Source organism: Scyliorhinus torazame, chromosome 4 (assembly GCF_047496885.1).
Source record: "Scyliorhinus torazame isolate Kashiwa2021f chromosome 4, sScyTor2.1, whole genome shotgun sequence".
Taxonomy (NCBI): Eukaryota; Metazoa; Chordata; class Chondrichthyes; order Carcharhiniformes; family Scyliorhinidae; genus Scyliorhinus; species Scyliorhinus torazame.
The window spans coordinates 58,805,590-58,820,113 of NC_092710.1; the positions used below are offsets into that span (position 1 = coordinate 58,805,590).

Below are 14,524 nucleotides of genomic sequence, written 5' to 3' on the forward strand. Positions count from 1 at the left end.
ATGTAACGTGGGTAAGTGTGAATTTGATCAGTTTGACAGGAAGAATAAAACATCATTGTACTATTTAAATGGAGAAGGATTTTAGAACTTGGTGGCAGAGGGATCTGGGTACACAAATCACAAATTAATTTGCAGGCACCGCAAGTGATTGGGAAGATAAATGACATACTGGTGTCTATTGTAAGGGAAATGGAATATAAAAGTAGGGATATTTTACTGCAGCTAGATACGGTCTTGGTGAGACGACAACTGGTGTACAGTTTAGCCTCAATTTAAAAAATAATGATACAATAGCTTTAGAAGCAGTTCAGCGAAGATTCCCTGGACACATTTCTGGGATGAAGAGGGTGCCTTATGAAGAAAGATTCAACAGGTTGGGCCGAAACCCACTGGAGCTCAGAAGAATGAGAGGTGACATTACTGAAACATGCAAGATCCTGGGGTGACTTGATAGGGTGGATACTTGATGGGGTGAATCATTGGAACTTCCTTCCTGAAAAGATGGTGGAAGCAGAATCTTTGAATATTTTTAAGGCAGGGATGGATAGATTCTTGTTAAGCAAGGGCTGGAAGGGAATATGCTATTGGAAGTAGGCATGATGCAGATTTGAGGTTACTATCAGATTAGCCATGATCTTATTAAATGGCGGAGCAGGCTCAATGGGCTACTCCTTGCTCGTATACCTAGAGATGTTTCTGTTTGTGGGGAGACTAAAACTAGGGGACATTGCTTAGGTCTCCCTATTAAGACAGATATGAAGAGAATTTCCTTCTCCCAAGGTCATTGGGGTGTGGAACTATATCTGACAGAAGTAGAAGCTGGATCATTGAACTTATTCAAAGCAGAGTTAGACAGATGGCTGTTAGACAAGGGAGTCGAGAGTTCTGAAGGGCAGACAGGAATGTGGAGCTCAGATCACCAGCAGATCAGCTGTGATCTTCTGAATGGTGGAGCAGACTCAAACAGCCAAATGGCCTACTCCTGTCCCAGTGTTCTGATGTAACGTGTCATCCAAAAGACAACAGTTGTGACCATGCAGCGCTCTCTCAATACTGCACTGGAGTATCAGCCAAGACATTTCTGCTAAAGCATCTGGAGTTACACTTAAACCCACAATGTTCTGACTCAGCAGCAAGATCCACAGCTCACACTTCGATTTTGACTGATGGTGTACGGTGTCGGACAATTATTGAAATCAGAATTCCGCACAGTAAGATTCCGCGCAGTAGGACTCCGCGCAGTAGGACTCCGCGCAGTAAGGCCCCGCGCAGTAAGGCCCCGCGCAGTAAGGCTCCGCGCAGTAAGATGCTCACCGCAGTTTCTGTATTCTCCAGTCCTGGTTCTTCAGAGCTTCAGACAGGTGCTTCACTCCTGCGTCACACAATTTATTATGACCCAGGTCCAACTCCCTCAGTGACCGGTTTGTACTGAGAGCAGAGGCGAGATCCTGTACACTAGAAGCTGAGAAACCAATATCACACAACCTGTGGATCAGAGTAATAAATATATATAAATGGAGAGAGATACTCAAACGATGTACTTAGCAATAAAAAGCTTACTGATGTACAGTTTGGGTGAGTCAATCTGTCAGCCAAGAAATGTCCCAGTGTAAGGGGCAAGGATAAGAAGTCCTAATTAAGTACAAGAGCTGTAGTTAGTAGACTTTAAGGTGACTGGAGAGGAGGCTGGAAGCTGCTCGAATGCAGCTGAAGGTTGGTGACACTGTGCTGTGGACCATTGGGGCAGAAGAACCCTTTCGAGCAGTGGTGCGCTGCTTGGGAACGTCCGAAGATCTGAAATTTTATTTGTAAGTTAATACCAGAGTGTACTTGGCAATCTAGGGAAAGCGAGATTGAAGCCCTGTGAGGTGGGCCGCTGTTGAAGCTCTCCAAATTGGAGTGACTTTTGGAGATAATTCTAAGGCAAGATATTCGAAGGTGAAGTTGAAAACATTGCGAGGTAGATGATGTTTCAGTGAGATTGATTAGCTCACAGTATGTCTAACATCTGGATAGATTGTTGAGAAATCCCTGGAATACATTTTTTTAGTTGTACCTGTCATTTATTGTGTAGTGTGGTGCATTTTTGTGTGTTCCAAACCCATGGAATCGTGTGACTTTAATCCATTAGCAGGTGTCTTAAATCTCAAATCCTAGGCGGAATTTTCCGGCTTCCCCTCTGCGGCATGTTTTCCGGTGGCAAAGATGGATCGGCAGGCCACCGGTGGGATCTTCCAGTTCCGCCACAGTCTAGTGTTTTGTGTGGTTTGCCTGTCGGGCTGTTGGGGAATCCGCTGCAGGGTGTCACCTTCGGAGGAACAGAAGATCCCGCTGGCAGTAAGAGCTGGAAAACCCGGCCTTTAACTACTTTAGTCAAAATCTTATTGGTTCCTAGCCAGATCTTCCCCATAACCCAGGATCCAGCCAGAGGATTATAACAATATTAACAAAATACCATACTTATCATCAGCACTTTTACCAATGTTAATAATGTTCAATGTTAGACATTCCGTTAAGACAAATATAATCTCACACATTATGCCACTTACTGCAGTTGCTGTATTTTACAGTCTGGATTCCTCAGGGCTGTAGATAATAGTTTGATTCCTGAATCTCCCAGTTTATTATAACTCAGATTTAGAAATGTTAGCACTTTGTTTTCACGGAGAGTGGAAGCTAGATCCTCAGCACAAGAGGGTGTGAGACTCACTGCACTCAGCCTGGAGATCAGAAACACAGAGATAATTTAAATAAGGAGAAATCCCAATGCATAATAATAACACTATTACTGATACTTATCAGTAATAATATTGATAAACACCAATAAGAATGTGCAGTTTTCAGTCACATCATTGCAATCTTAGTGATAATGTAGTGTTTATTAATATTGCTGGAAAAAGAGACATGCTGTCAAAGCTTTTTGTCTTACGCTCATCAGGACAAACGCAAGAATACGAAGGTCAGCATTCTCTGTTGCGAGTCAGCCCTGCTACTGCTGCTAGCGAAAATAGAAAATTTGGCGTGCCATTTGCTGGTGGCAGGATTCTCTACTCCCACTGCTTGTGATTGAGATTTTCTATTGAAGCCACCCTACACCGCTGGGAAACCCATGGGCGGGGGTGGGCTGCCGGTGGGATTAGAGAATCCCACTGCCAGCGAATAGCTGTGGAATCCCGCCCCAAATTTCAAAGGGTACAACAATTTATACTGCATGAGGAACAGGACGTTGATCGGATGGTAAGTCAACTCTGGTCAGTCAAAGTGTTGTCGTGAAAAATGCACCAGTCACCCCAAGCTTTTGTTCAACTGAAAAGACAAAATTGGCTAGACAAATTTATTTTGCCTACAGAGAACTGGACTGGGCCCTGCCTATGAAGATAAGGAGCTTCGAGCAAACATAAGTAAACCGCATTGCGAACCAGACTAATCATTTTAAATTGATTGTTAGTGCAAGTCTTGGCACACTTGGGATTACACCAACAACAAATTTAAGATGAATCAGACTCACTTATGCTTGCTCAACGCTGTATATATTCATAGGCAGAGCCCAGTTCTCTGGAGGCAATAGGAATTTGTCCAAGCATTCAACCTTTCCAATTGATAAAAAGCTTGGGGTCACTGACCCTTGGTAGATTCTCTATGGAATAGGTCAACAAAAGTCAACTTGCCTTCATTAAATTTAAACAAACGTTTTGGGCTAACTGTTCCTTGTGCGTTTTCCATGTCAATGGCTCTACCAGAATCCACTCGTCAACCTATCAGCACCTTGTTTATCATGCAGTATAATTTATAGTCCCTTGGAAATTTGGTATTCTTATCTTTCTGATGAGTGCAAGACAGAAAGCGACATCAGCATGACTTTTTCAGCGATACTCAAATTCTGCAATACCAAACTACTATATGTTTATTAATAGCACTCTGATAATAATATGGAATTTGTACATAATATTAATAATGATTTAATAATGAGTAAGATTTGCGAATGTGAAGTAGAGACAGCCTCAGTGAGAAAGCCCGAGTGAGAATTGAAATTTGGAGCAGTGTGGTAATTCGGTGCAGAGTAGGAGGAGGTGCTTTTCCCGTTTTGTTTTGTTTTCTTTCTTCTGGCTTTGTAACTGGTAATCTGCAGAGAGAGATCCAGAGAGCATCCCGGGAAGGTAAGTGATACAAATAACATTTCAAATTGTGGGGGAAAAACACTGAAGTGACATCACAGTAAAGCTGTGACCCGATTGGCTGGTAGGGAATCAGTTAACTTTGGGGGGAAAAAACATTGAAAAAACTAATTAATTAACTAGGTAGAGGAGTAACTAAGCTTGAGGGCAGAGATTACTATTTAGCATTTAATTTTACAGTAACAATCTAGCGCTAGGGCCATATAGTTAATTGTAACTTAATCTAATAACAATTTAAGTTATTTATTTTGAATGAATTAACTGGTGCATGAAAGTAACTCAGCGGGGTGCAGTGCTCTAACTGCGAATTGTGGCAGATCTGTGACGCTTCCAGCGTCTGCAGGAAGTGTAACCTATGGCAGCTCCTCACAGACCGCGTGGTTCAGTTGGAGCAGCAGTTGGATGCACTTACGAGCATGCAGGTGGCGGAAAGCGTCATCGATAGGAGTTATAGAGACGTGGTCACACCCAAGGTGCATGCAGACAGATGGATGACTACAAGAAAGGGCAGACAGTCAGTGCAGGAACCCCCTCTCAAAAAGGTATAACGTTTTGGATACTGTTGGGAGGGAATAGCTTATCAGAGGGAAACAACAGCATAGAACAGTACAGCACAGAACAGGCCCTTCGGCCCTCGATGTTGTGCCGAGCATTGTCCGAAACCAAGGTCAAGCTATCCCACTTCCTGTCATTCTGGTGTGCTCCATATGCCTATCCAATAACCGCTTGAAAGTTCCTAAAGTGTCCGACTCCACTATCACAGCAGGCAGTCCATTCCACATCCTTACCACTCTCTGAGTAAAGAACCTACATCGGACATCCCTCCTATATCTCCCACCCTGAATCTTATAGTTATGCCCCCTTGTAACAGTTACATCCACCCGAGGAAATAGTCTCTGAACGTCCACTCTGTCTATCCCCCCCTCATCATCTTATAAACCTCTATTAAGTCGCCTCTCATCCTCCTTCGCAGCCAGAACAGAGGCACTACAACTGGCACGGGAGGGCAAAGTACAGAAGAGCGATAGTTATAGGGAACTCTATAGTAAGGAGCACAGATAGGCGCTTCTGTGGACGTGAAAAAGACTCCAAGATGGTATGTTGCCTCCCTGGTGCCAGGGTCAAGGATGTCCCTGAACGAACACAGGACATCCTGAAGGGGGAGGGTGAACAGCCAGAGGTCATAGTACACAGAGGTACTGACCACATAGGCAGGAAGAGTGACGAGATCGTGCAGAAGGAGTTCAGGGTGTTAGGCAGTAAGCTAAGAAGCAAGATGTCTAAGGTTGTAATCTCAGGATTACTCCCTGTGCCACATGCCAGTGAGGCTAGAAATAGGAGGATAGTGCAGCTAAACACGTGGCTAAACTGGTGGTATAGGAGGGAGGATTTCAGATTTCTGGACCATTGGGATCTCTTCCGGGGTAGGTGGGACCTGTAGAAGAAGGACGGGTTGGGTCTAAACTGGAGGTGCACCAATATCCTGGCTTGGACGTTTGCTAGTGTCACTCGGGAGGATTTAAACTAGCATGGCAGGAGGATGGGAAACAGAGCGCTAACTTAGAAGTTGTCATAACTGAAGGGGAAATAGAGAACAAAAATAAGAGAACAACATCACCCTCAGGCAGAGCAAAAAAGGTGACGAGTGAGAAGGGAGGTGGTCAATGCAGGACTGAGGACCTTAATGAGCATAATATACGGAACAAGGTAAATGAGCTTGTTGCGCACATTGAAATCAGCTGGTACAATGTTCTGGACATCACAGAGACGTGGCTGCAAGGGGATCAGGGCTGGGATCTATATGTACAAGGAAATGTGTCCTATCAAAAGGACAGGCAGATGGGCAAAGGGGGCTGGGTTGCATTGTTAGTAAGGAATGCAGTTAAATCGATAGCAAGGAGCGATATAGGATCAGAAGGCATAGAATCTCAGTGGGTAGAGTTGAGGAATCGCAAAGGTAAAAAGACCCCGATGGGAGTTACGTACAGGTCCCAAGCAATACTCAGGATGCGGGACAGAAAATAAATCAGGAGATATGAAAAAAAGGCAATACTACAATAATCATGGGGGACTTCAATATGCAGGTGATCTGGGAAAATCAGGTTGGTCGTGGATTCGAAAAATAGGAATTTGTGGAATGTCTAAGAGACTGTTTTTTTGGAACAGCTTGTGACAGAGCTGGGAACAGGCAGTTCTGGATTTGGTGCTGTGTAGTGAGGCAGACTTGAATAGGGAACTTAAGGTGAAGGAACCCTGAGGGAGCAGTGACCATAATATGATAGAATTTACCCTGCAGTTTGAGAGGGAGAAGCTGGAATCAGATGTAACGATATTACAATTAAATAATGGTAACTACACATGTCCATAAGGCTTATTCTCGAATCGACTTTTTCATTTTGAGTAGGGCGCTGATAGCGAGAGTAGAGGATACTGAGTATTCGGCAATAGCCATTTCGGACCACGCCCCGCATTGGGTGGACTTGGAGATGGGGGAGGAGAGGGACCAGCGCCCGCTGTGGCGCTTGGAGGTGGGGCTGTTGGCGGATGAGGTGGTGAGCGAGCGGGTCCGAGGAAGTATAGGGAGGTACTTGGAGACCAACGACAATGGGGAGGTCCGAGTGGGGATGGTATGGGAGGCACTGAAGGCAGTGGTGAGGGGAGAGCTGATCTCCATCAGGGCCCACAAGGAGCAGAGGGAGCGGGGGGAGAGGGAGAGGCTGGTGGGGGAGATGGTGAGGGTAGACAGGAGGTATGCGGAAGAACCTGAGGAAGAATTGTTGAGGAAGAGGCACAGCCTCCAGGCCGAATTCGACCTGGTGACCACCAGGAAGGCGGAGGTGCAGTGGAGGAAGGCCCAGGGGGCGGTCTACGAGTATGGGGAAAAGGCAAGCCGGATGCTGGCGCATCAGCTTCGGAAGCGGGACGCAGCTAGGGCGATCGGGGGAGTTAAGGACAGGGGAGGGAGCGTGGTGCGGAGTGGGGTTGGCATCAATGGGGTCTTCAGGGACTTCTACGAGGAATTGTACCGATCCGAGCCCCCACGGGAGGGAGGGAGGGATGGGCCGTTTCCTGGACCAATTGAGGTTTCCAAAGGTGGAAGAGGGACTGGTGGCGGGACTGGGGGCCCCGATTGGGCTGGAGGAGCTGATCAAAGGGATAGGAAGCATGCAGGTGGGGAAGGCACCGGGGCCAGACGGTTTCCCGGTCGAGTTCTATAAAAAATATATGGACCTGTTGGGCCCGCTGTTAGTTAGGACCTTCAATGAGGCAAGGGAGGGGGGGGGCTTTACCCCCGACGATGTCCCGGGCACTGATCTCCTTGATCCTGAAGCGGGACAAGGATCCCCTGCAATGTGAGTCTTACAGACCGATTTTCTTGCTAAATGTAGATGCCAAGGTGCTGGCGAAGGTCTTAGCCACGAGGATTGAGGATTGTGTGCCGCAGATCATCCATGAAGACCAGACGGGGTTTGTGAAGGGGAGACAGTTGAACGCGAATGTGCGGAGGCTTTTGAACGTTATCATGATGCCGGCGAGGGAGGGGGAGGCGGAGATAGTGGTGGCGATGGACGCTGAGAAAGCCTTCGATAGGGTAGAGTGGGGGTACCTGTGGGAGGTGCTGAAGAGGTCCAGGTTTGGGGAGGGGTTTGTCAGGTGGGTTAGGCTGTTGTATGAGGTCCCGATGGCAAGTGTGGCCACAAATAGGAGGAGGTCCGAGTACTTTCAGTTGCACCGAGGGACGAGACAGGGGTGTCCCCTGTCCCCCCTGCTCTTCGCACTGGCGATTGAACCCCTGGCTATGGCACTGAGAGAGTCGAGGAACTGGAGGGGGTTGGTGCGGGGTGGGGAGGAGCATAGGGTGTCACTTTATGCGGACGACCTGCTGCTGTATGTGGCGGACCCGGTGGGAGGAATGCCAGAGGTAATGAGGATCCTTAGGGAATTCGGGGACTTTTCGGGGTACAAGCTCAATATGGGGAAGAGCGAGCTGTTCCTAGTTCAGCTAGGGGACCAGGAGAGGGGGATTGGCGAGCTGCCACTAAAAAGGGCGGAGAGGAGCTTCAAATATTTGGGGGTCCAGGTGGCCAGGAGCTGGGGGGCCCTGCATAGGCTTAACTTTACAAGGCTGGTGGAGCAAATGGAGGAGGAGTTCAAGGGGTGGGACGCGTTGCCGCTGTCCCTGGCGGGTAGGGTGCAGTCAATCAAAATGACGGTGCTCCCAAGGTTTTTGTTCCTGTTCCAGTGCCTCCCCGTGTTTATCCCGAAGGCTTTTTTCAGGCGGGTTAACAGGAGTATAATGGGGTTTGTGTGGGCGCGAGGGACTCAGAGGGTGAGAAGGGTGTTCCTGGAGCGGAGTAGAGATGGGGGGGGGGGGGCTGGCGCTGCCCAACCTCTGTGGGTACTACTGGGCCGCCAATGCGACAATGGTGCGCAAGTGGGTGATGGAGGGGGAGGGGGCTGCATGGAAGAGGCTGGAGACGGCGTCCTGTGTGGGTACGAGTCTGGGGGCGCTGGCAACGGCGCCGCTGCCGCTCCCTCCAAGGAGGTATACCACGAGCCCGGTGCTGGTGGCGGCCCTCAAACTTTGGGGGCAGTGGAGGCGGCATAGGGGGGAAGTTAGGGCCTCGGCGTGGACCCCATTACGGAGGAACCACCGGTTCGCCCCAGGAAGAACAGGTGGAGGGTTTTCGGGGTGGCACAGGGCAGGGATACGAAAGTTGGGGGATCTGTTTGTGGACGGGAAGTTCGCGAGCTTGGGTGAGCTGGAGAAGTATGGGCTCCCCCCGGGGAACACCTTCAGGTACTTACAGGTAAGGGCGTTTGCCAGACGGCAGGTGGTGGAATTCCCGCGGCTACTGCCACACACAGTACAGGACAGGGTGCTCTCGGGGGGGGGGGGGGGGGGGGGGGGGGGGGGGGAGATCTCGGAAAATTACCAGGTGATGCAGGAGGAGGAGGAGGCCTCGGTGGTGGAGTTGAAAGGTAAGTGGGAGGAGGAGTTGGGAGAGGAGATCGAAGCGGGGACGTGGGCAGATGCCCTAGGGAGTGTGAACTCTTCCGCTTCGTGCGCGAGGCTCAGCCTCATACAGTTTAAGGTGCTGCACAGGGCACACATGACCGGGACAAGGATGAGCAGGTTCTTTGGGGGTGAAGACAGGTGTGTTAGGTGCTCAGGGAGCCTAGCAAATCACACCCATATGTTGTGGGCATGCCCAGCGCTGGAGGAATTTTGGAAGGGCGTAGCGAGGACGGTGTCGAGGGTGGTAGGATCCAGGGTCAAACCGGGCTGGGGGCTCGCAATATTTGGGGTGGCAGAGGAGCCGGGAGTGCAGGAGGCGAAAGAGGCTGGAATTCTGGCCTTTGCGTCCCTGGTAGCCTGGTGAAGGATTCTCCTTCAGTGGAAAGATGCGAGGCCCCCAAGTGTGGAATCCTGGATCAGCGATATGGCGGGGTTCATTAAATTGGAGAGGGTGAAATTCGCCTTGAGAGGGTCGGTACAAGGGTTCTTTGGGCGGTGGCAACCGTTCTTAGACTTCCAGGCAGAACGATAGACATTGGTCAATGGCAGCAGCAGCTCGGGGGGGGGGGGGGGGAAGAGGGGGAGAAAGGGGGTGTTTACTTTATTTTTGTTTATGTTATTTCCACTGGAAGGGTCTGAGGGGGTGTATACACCTGTTGTCTTAAGTCGGGGTGTTAATGTTAACTTATTATTTAGGCACGGGGGGGGGGGGGGGGGGGGGGGAAGAGGAGGGGTTTGGGGGGGTTGCTTTTTTAGCTTGTGTTTTGTACTTAACCCTGTTGGGTTCTTCTTTCTTTTTCATTTTGTTATTGATATTTTATGAAAACCTTTAATAAAAATTATTTTTTAAAAAAATAATGGTAACTACAAAGACAAGAGGGAGGAGCTGGCCAGAGTTGATTGGAAGGTGAGCCCAGCAGGGAAGACAGTGGAACAGTAATGACAGGAGTTTTTGAGGGTTATGCGGGAGACACAACAGGCATACATCCCAGGGAGGAGGAAACATGCTAAGGGGAGGACAAGGCATCCATGACTGACGAGGGAAGTCAAGGACAGCATAAAAGAAAAAGAAAAAGCATTCATTATGATGAGCATTAATGGGAAGCCAGAGGATTGGGAAGCCTTCAAAAGCGAGCAGAGGACAATTAAAAAAGCAATAAGGGGGGGGGAGAAGATGAAATATGAGTGCAACCTAGCTAGAAATATAAAAGAAGATAGGAAGAGTTTTTTTCAACATATAAAAGGTAAGATGGAGACAAAAATAGACTTTGGACCACTGGAAAATGTGCCTGGAGAAATAATAATAGGAAACAAAGAATTGGCAGAGGAACTGAATAGTTACTTTGCATCAGTCTTCACTGTGGAAGACACCAGTGGGATGCCAGAGCTCCAGGAGAACCAGGGGGCAGAGGTGAGTGCAGTGGCCATTACTAAGGAGAAGGTTCTGGGAAACTGAAAGGTCTGAAGGTGGATAAGTCAATGGACTACACCCAGGGCTCTAAAAGAGTTAGCTGAGGATATTGTGGAGGCATTGGTGGTGATCTTTCAGGAATCACTGGAGGCAGGGAAGGTCCCAGAGGACTGGAAAGTGGCTAATGTAACACCGCTCTTTAAGAAGGGAGGGAGGCAGAAGACAGGAAATTATATGTTGGTTAGCCTGACTTCGATCATTGGTAAGATTTTAGAGTCCATTATTAAAGATGAGATTGCGGAGTCCTTGGAAGTGCATGCTAAAATAGGACTGAGTCAGCATGGCGTTGTCAAGGAGAGGTCATATCTGACAAATCTGTTAGAGTTCTTTGAGGTGGTAACAAGGAAGTTAGACAAAGGAGAACCAGTGGACGTGATTTATTTGGATTTCCAGAAGGCCTTCGACAAGGTGCCGCCTCGGAGACTGTTAAATAAGTTAAAAGCCAATGATGCTTATGGTAAGATCCTGGCATGGATAGAGGGTTGGCTGACTCGCTGAAGGCGGAGAGTGGGATCTTTTTCAGGATGGCAGCCGATGCCTAGTGGTGTGCCTCAGGGGTCTGTGCTGGGATCACAGCTTTTCACAATATACATTATTGATCTGGAAGAAGGAACTGTTGCTAAGTTTGCAGATGATACAAAGATCTGTAGAGGGACATTTAGTATTGAGGAAGCAGGTGGGCTGCAGAAGGACTTGGACAGGCTGGGAGAGTGGGCAATGAAGTGGCAGATGGAATACGATGTGGAAAAGTGTGAGGTTATGCACTTTGGAAGGAGGAATGAAAAGCATAGACTATTTTCTAAATGGGGAAATGCTTAGGAAATCAGAATCACAAAGGGATTTGAGAGTCCTTGTTCATGATCCTCTTAAGGTTAACGTGCAGGTTAACGGCGGTTAGGAAGGCAAATGCAGTTAGCATTCATGTCAAGAGGGCTAGAATACAAGACCAGGGATGTACTTCTGAGGCTGTATAAGGATCTGGTCAGACCCCATTTGGAATATTGTGAGCAGTTTTGGGCCCCGTATCAAAGGAAGGATGTGCTGGCCTTGGAAAGGGTCCAGATGAGGTTCACAAGAATGATCCCTGGAATGAAGAACTTGTCGTATGAGGAACGGTTAAGGACTCTGGGTCTCTATTTGTTGGCGTTTAGAAGGATGAGGGGGGATCTTATTGAAATTTATAGGATACTGTGAGGCCTGGATAGAGTGGACGTGGAGAGGATGTTCCCACTGGGAAGAAAAACTTGAACCAGAGGACACAATCTCAGACTAACGGACACAATCCTTCAAAACAGAGATGAGGAGGAATTCTTTCAGCCAAAGGGTGGTGAATCTGTGGAACTCTTTGCCGCAGGAGGTTGTGGAAAAAAAATCACTGAGTGTCATTGAGTGTTTTTAAGACAGAGATAGATAAGTTCTTGATGAATAAGGGGATATGGGGTTATGGGTAGAAGGCAGGAGAATAGGGATGCGAAAAATATCAGCCATGATTGAATGCCGGAGCAGACTTGATGGGCCGAGTGGCCTAATTCTCCTCCTATGTCTTATGGTCTTATTAACAACATAATGTCAGGCATCCAGTTATTACAACAATAACTACACCAGTGGATATGGACTTTAGTAGGCATTTGATAAGTTTCCCCATGGTGGTCTCATTCAGAAAGTCAGGTGGTATGGGATACAGGGAAATTTGGCTGTCTAGATACAGAATTGGCTGGCCAAAAGAAGACAGCGAGTGGTAGTGGATGGAAAATATTCCCCCTGGAGGTTGGTAACCAGTGGTGTCTCACAGGCATCTGTTCTGGGAGCTCTGCTCTTTTTGGTTTTCATAAATGACTTGGATGAGGAAGTGGAAGGGTGGGTTAGTACGTTTGCCGATGACACGAAGGTTGGTGGAGTTGTTGATAGTGTCGAGGGCTGTTGCAGGTTACAGCAGGACTTTGACAGGATGCAGGGCTGGGATGAGACATGGCAGATGGTGTACAACTTATATAAATGTGAAGTGATTCATTTTGGAAGGTCAAATTTGAATGCTGAATACAGGGTTAAAGGCAGGATTCTTGGAAGTGTGGGGGAACAGGGGGATCTTGGGACCCACGTACATAGATCCCTCAAACTTGCCACCCAGGTTGATAGGGTTGTTAAGAAGGCGTATGATGTGTTGGCTTTCATTAACAGGGCGACTGAGTTTAAGAGCCACGAGGTTTTGCTGCAGCTTTATAAAACCGTGGTTAGACCACACTTGGAATAGTGTGTCCAGTTCTGGTCGCCTCATTATCGGAATCATGTAAATGCATTGGAGAGGGTGCAGAGGAGATTTACCAGGATGCTGCCTGGACTGAAGGGCATGTCTTATGAAGACAGGTTGATGGAGCTAGGGCTTTTCTCACTTGAGCGAAGAAGGAAGAGAGGTAACATGACAGAGGTGTACAAGGTGATGAGAGGCATGGATAGAGTGGATAGCCAGAGACTTCTCCCCAGGGCGGAGATGGCTGTCATGAGGGGACATAATTTTAAGGTGATCGGAGGAAGGTATAGGGGAGATGTCAGAGGTAGGTTCTTTACACAGAGAGTAGTGGGTGTGTGGAATGCACTGCCAGCGGAGATGGTAGAGTCAAAGTCATTGGGGACATTTAAGCGACTCTTGGACAGGCACATGGACAGCAGTAAATTGAAGGGGTGTAGGTTAGGTTAATCTTAGATTAGGATAAATGATCGGCACAACATTGTGGGCCGAAGGGCCTCTACTGTGCTGCACTGTTCTATGTTCTATGTATAAACATAATCTTACACAATCTGGTACTTACCGCAGTTTCTGTATTTTACAGTTCGGTTTCCTCAGAGCCTCACACAATAGTTTCACTCCTGAATCTCCCAGTTTATTACTACTCAGGTTGAGATCCGTCAGTGACTGGTTTGTATCGAGAATGGAGACGAGAACCGCTGCACAAGAAACTGTGAGACAGACATCAGCCAGTCTGGAAATCAGAGACAATTGTCATGTGAGAGTACCTTTAAGACATGGATGTTTAAGCAATGTACCTTTAAGAAAACAGTGATGTCAGAGAGTGGATGGGGCTGAGCTCAGGTCAGCCATTTTGCAGGTTTTTAGTTTCAGTTTGAGAAAGCAGCGTGTGTGTGTCTGTGTGTTTCCAGAGAGCTGCAAGTTTTGCAGTTTGATTTTGCAGTTTAAAAGTGCCTGGCTGTTTGGCTGTGAGTTGATTAAAAGTAGAAAGCCAGTTTGAGAAGTTCTGTTTTGTTGTGATCTGCTTGCAGGGAGAAAGCAACGTGGGTCTGTCTGTGGGTTTCCAGAGAGCTGCATGAAGAAAGCAAGGTGCTGGAGCTGAAGTCACCCAAGCTAATATATCTCTGCCATTCTACAGAAAATATATAGATCCTTTAACCTGATGTGATACTGTTTAAAAGTGTTAAGTCTCTTGGAAGTTTGAAGGAACATTTTAAGGAGTTATTTACTGTTGCAATATTTTCTGAGTTATCTTTGAAGTAAGGGGTGTTTAGAGATCCAATGTTTATTTGAGGTGTTAAGTTGAGTTCATGGAATAAACAGTGTTTTGTGTTTAAAAACCCACGTGTCCATAATTGTAATCGGACACCTAGGGAAAAAGCCGTGTGCTAGGAAAAGCAACAAATCCATTAAAGGGAGAGGTTGGTTGAACTCCATGATACATTTTAGGGTTCTGAAAACGTCTCGCCCATAACAATTGGGGGCTCGAGGGGGATAAAAGTCTATCTATTGGATTGGCGTTTGTGAACTTAAAGGCAGTGAAGGATTGTTGCTTTTCGGGTGTGGTATTTTAGTTTAAGTGGGGAGAGTGTTGTGAACAATGGCTCTTTCAG

At 47.5% G+C, this 14,524-nt stretch overlaps 1 protein-coding gene across 2 annotated transcripts in view; it reads right to left on the reverse strand.

The window, feature by feature from the left end:
* Positions 1-14,524, reverse strand: part of LOC140410233 (NACHT, LRR and PYD domains-containing protein 3-like) — a 113,031-nt gene that overhangs the window by 6,064 nt on the left and 92,443 nt on the right. For both annotated transcript variants that reach the window (XM_072498186.1, XM_072498185.1), the window contains exons 9-11: positions 13,474-13,644; positions 2,550-2,720; positions 1,315-1,485 (exon numbers count right to left, since the gene is read on the reverse strand). In XM_072498186.1, the coding sequence (XP_072354287.1) occupies positions 1,315-1,485; positions 2,550-2,720; positions 13,474-13,644 (513 nt within the window). The remainder of the gene's footprint in view (positions 1-1,314; positions 1,486-2,549; positions 2,721-13,473; positions 13,645-14,524) is intronic.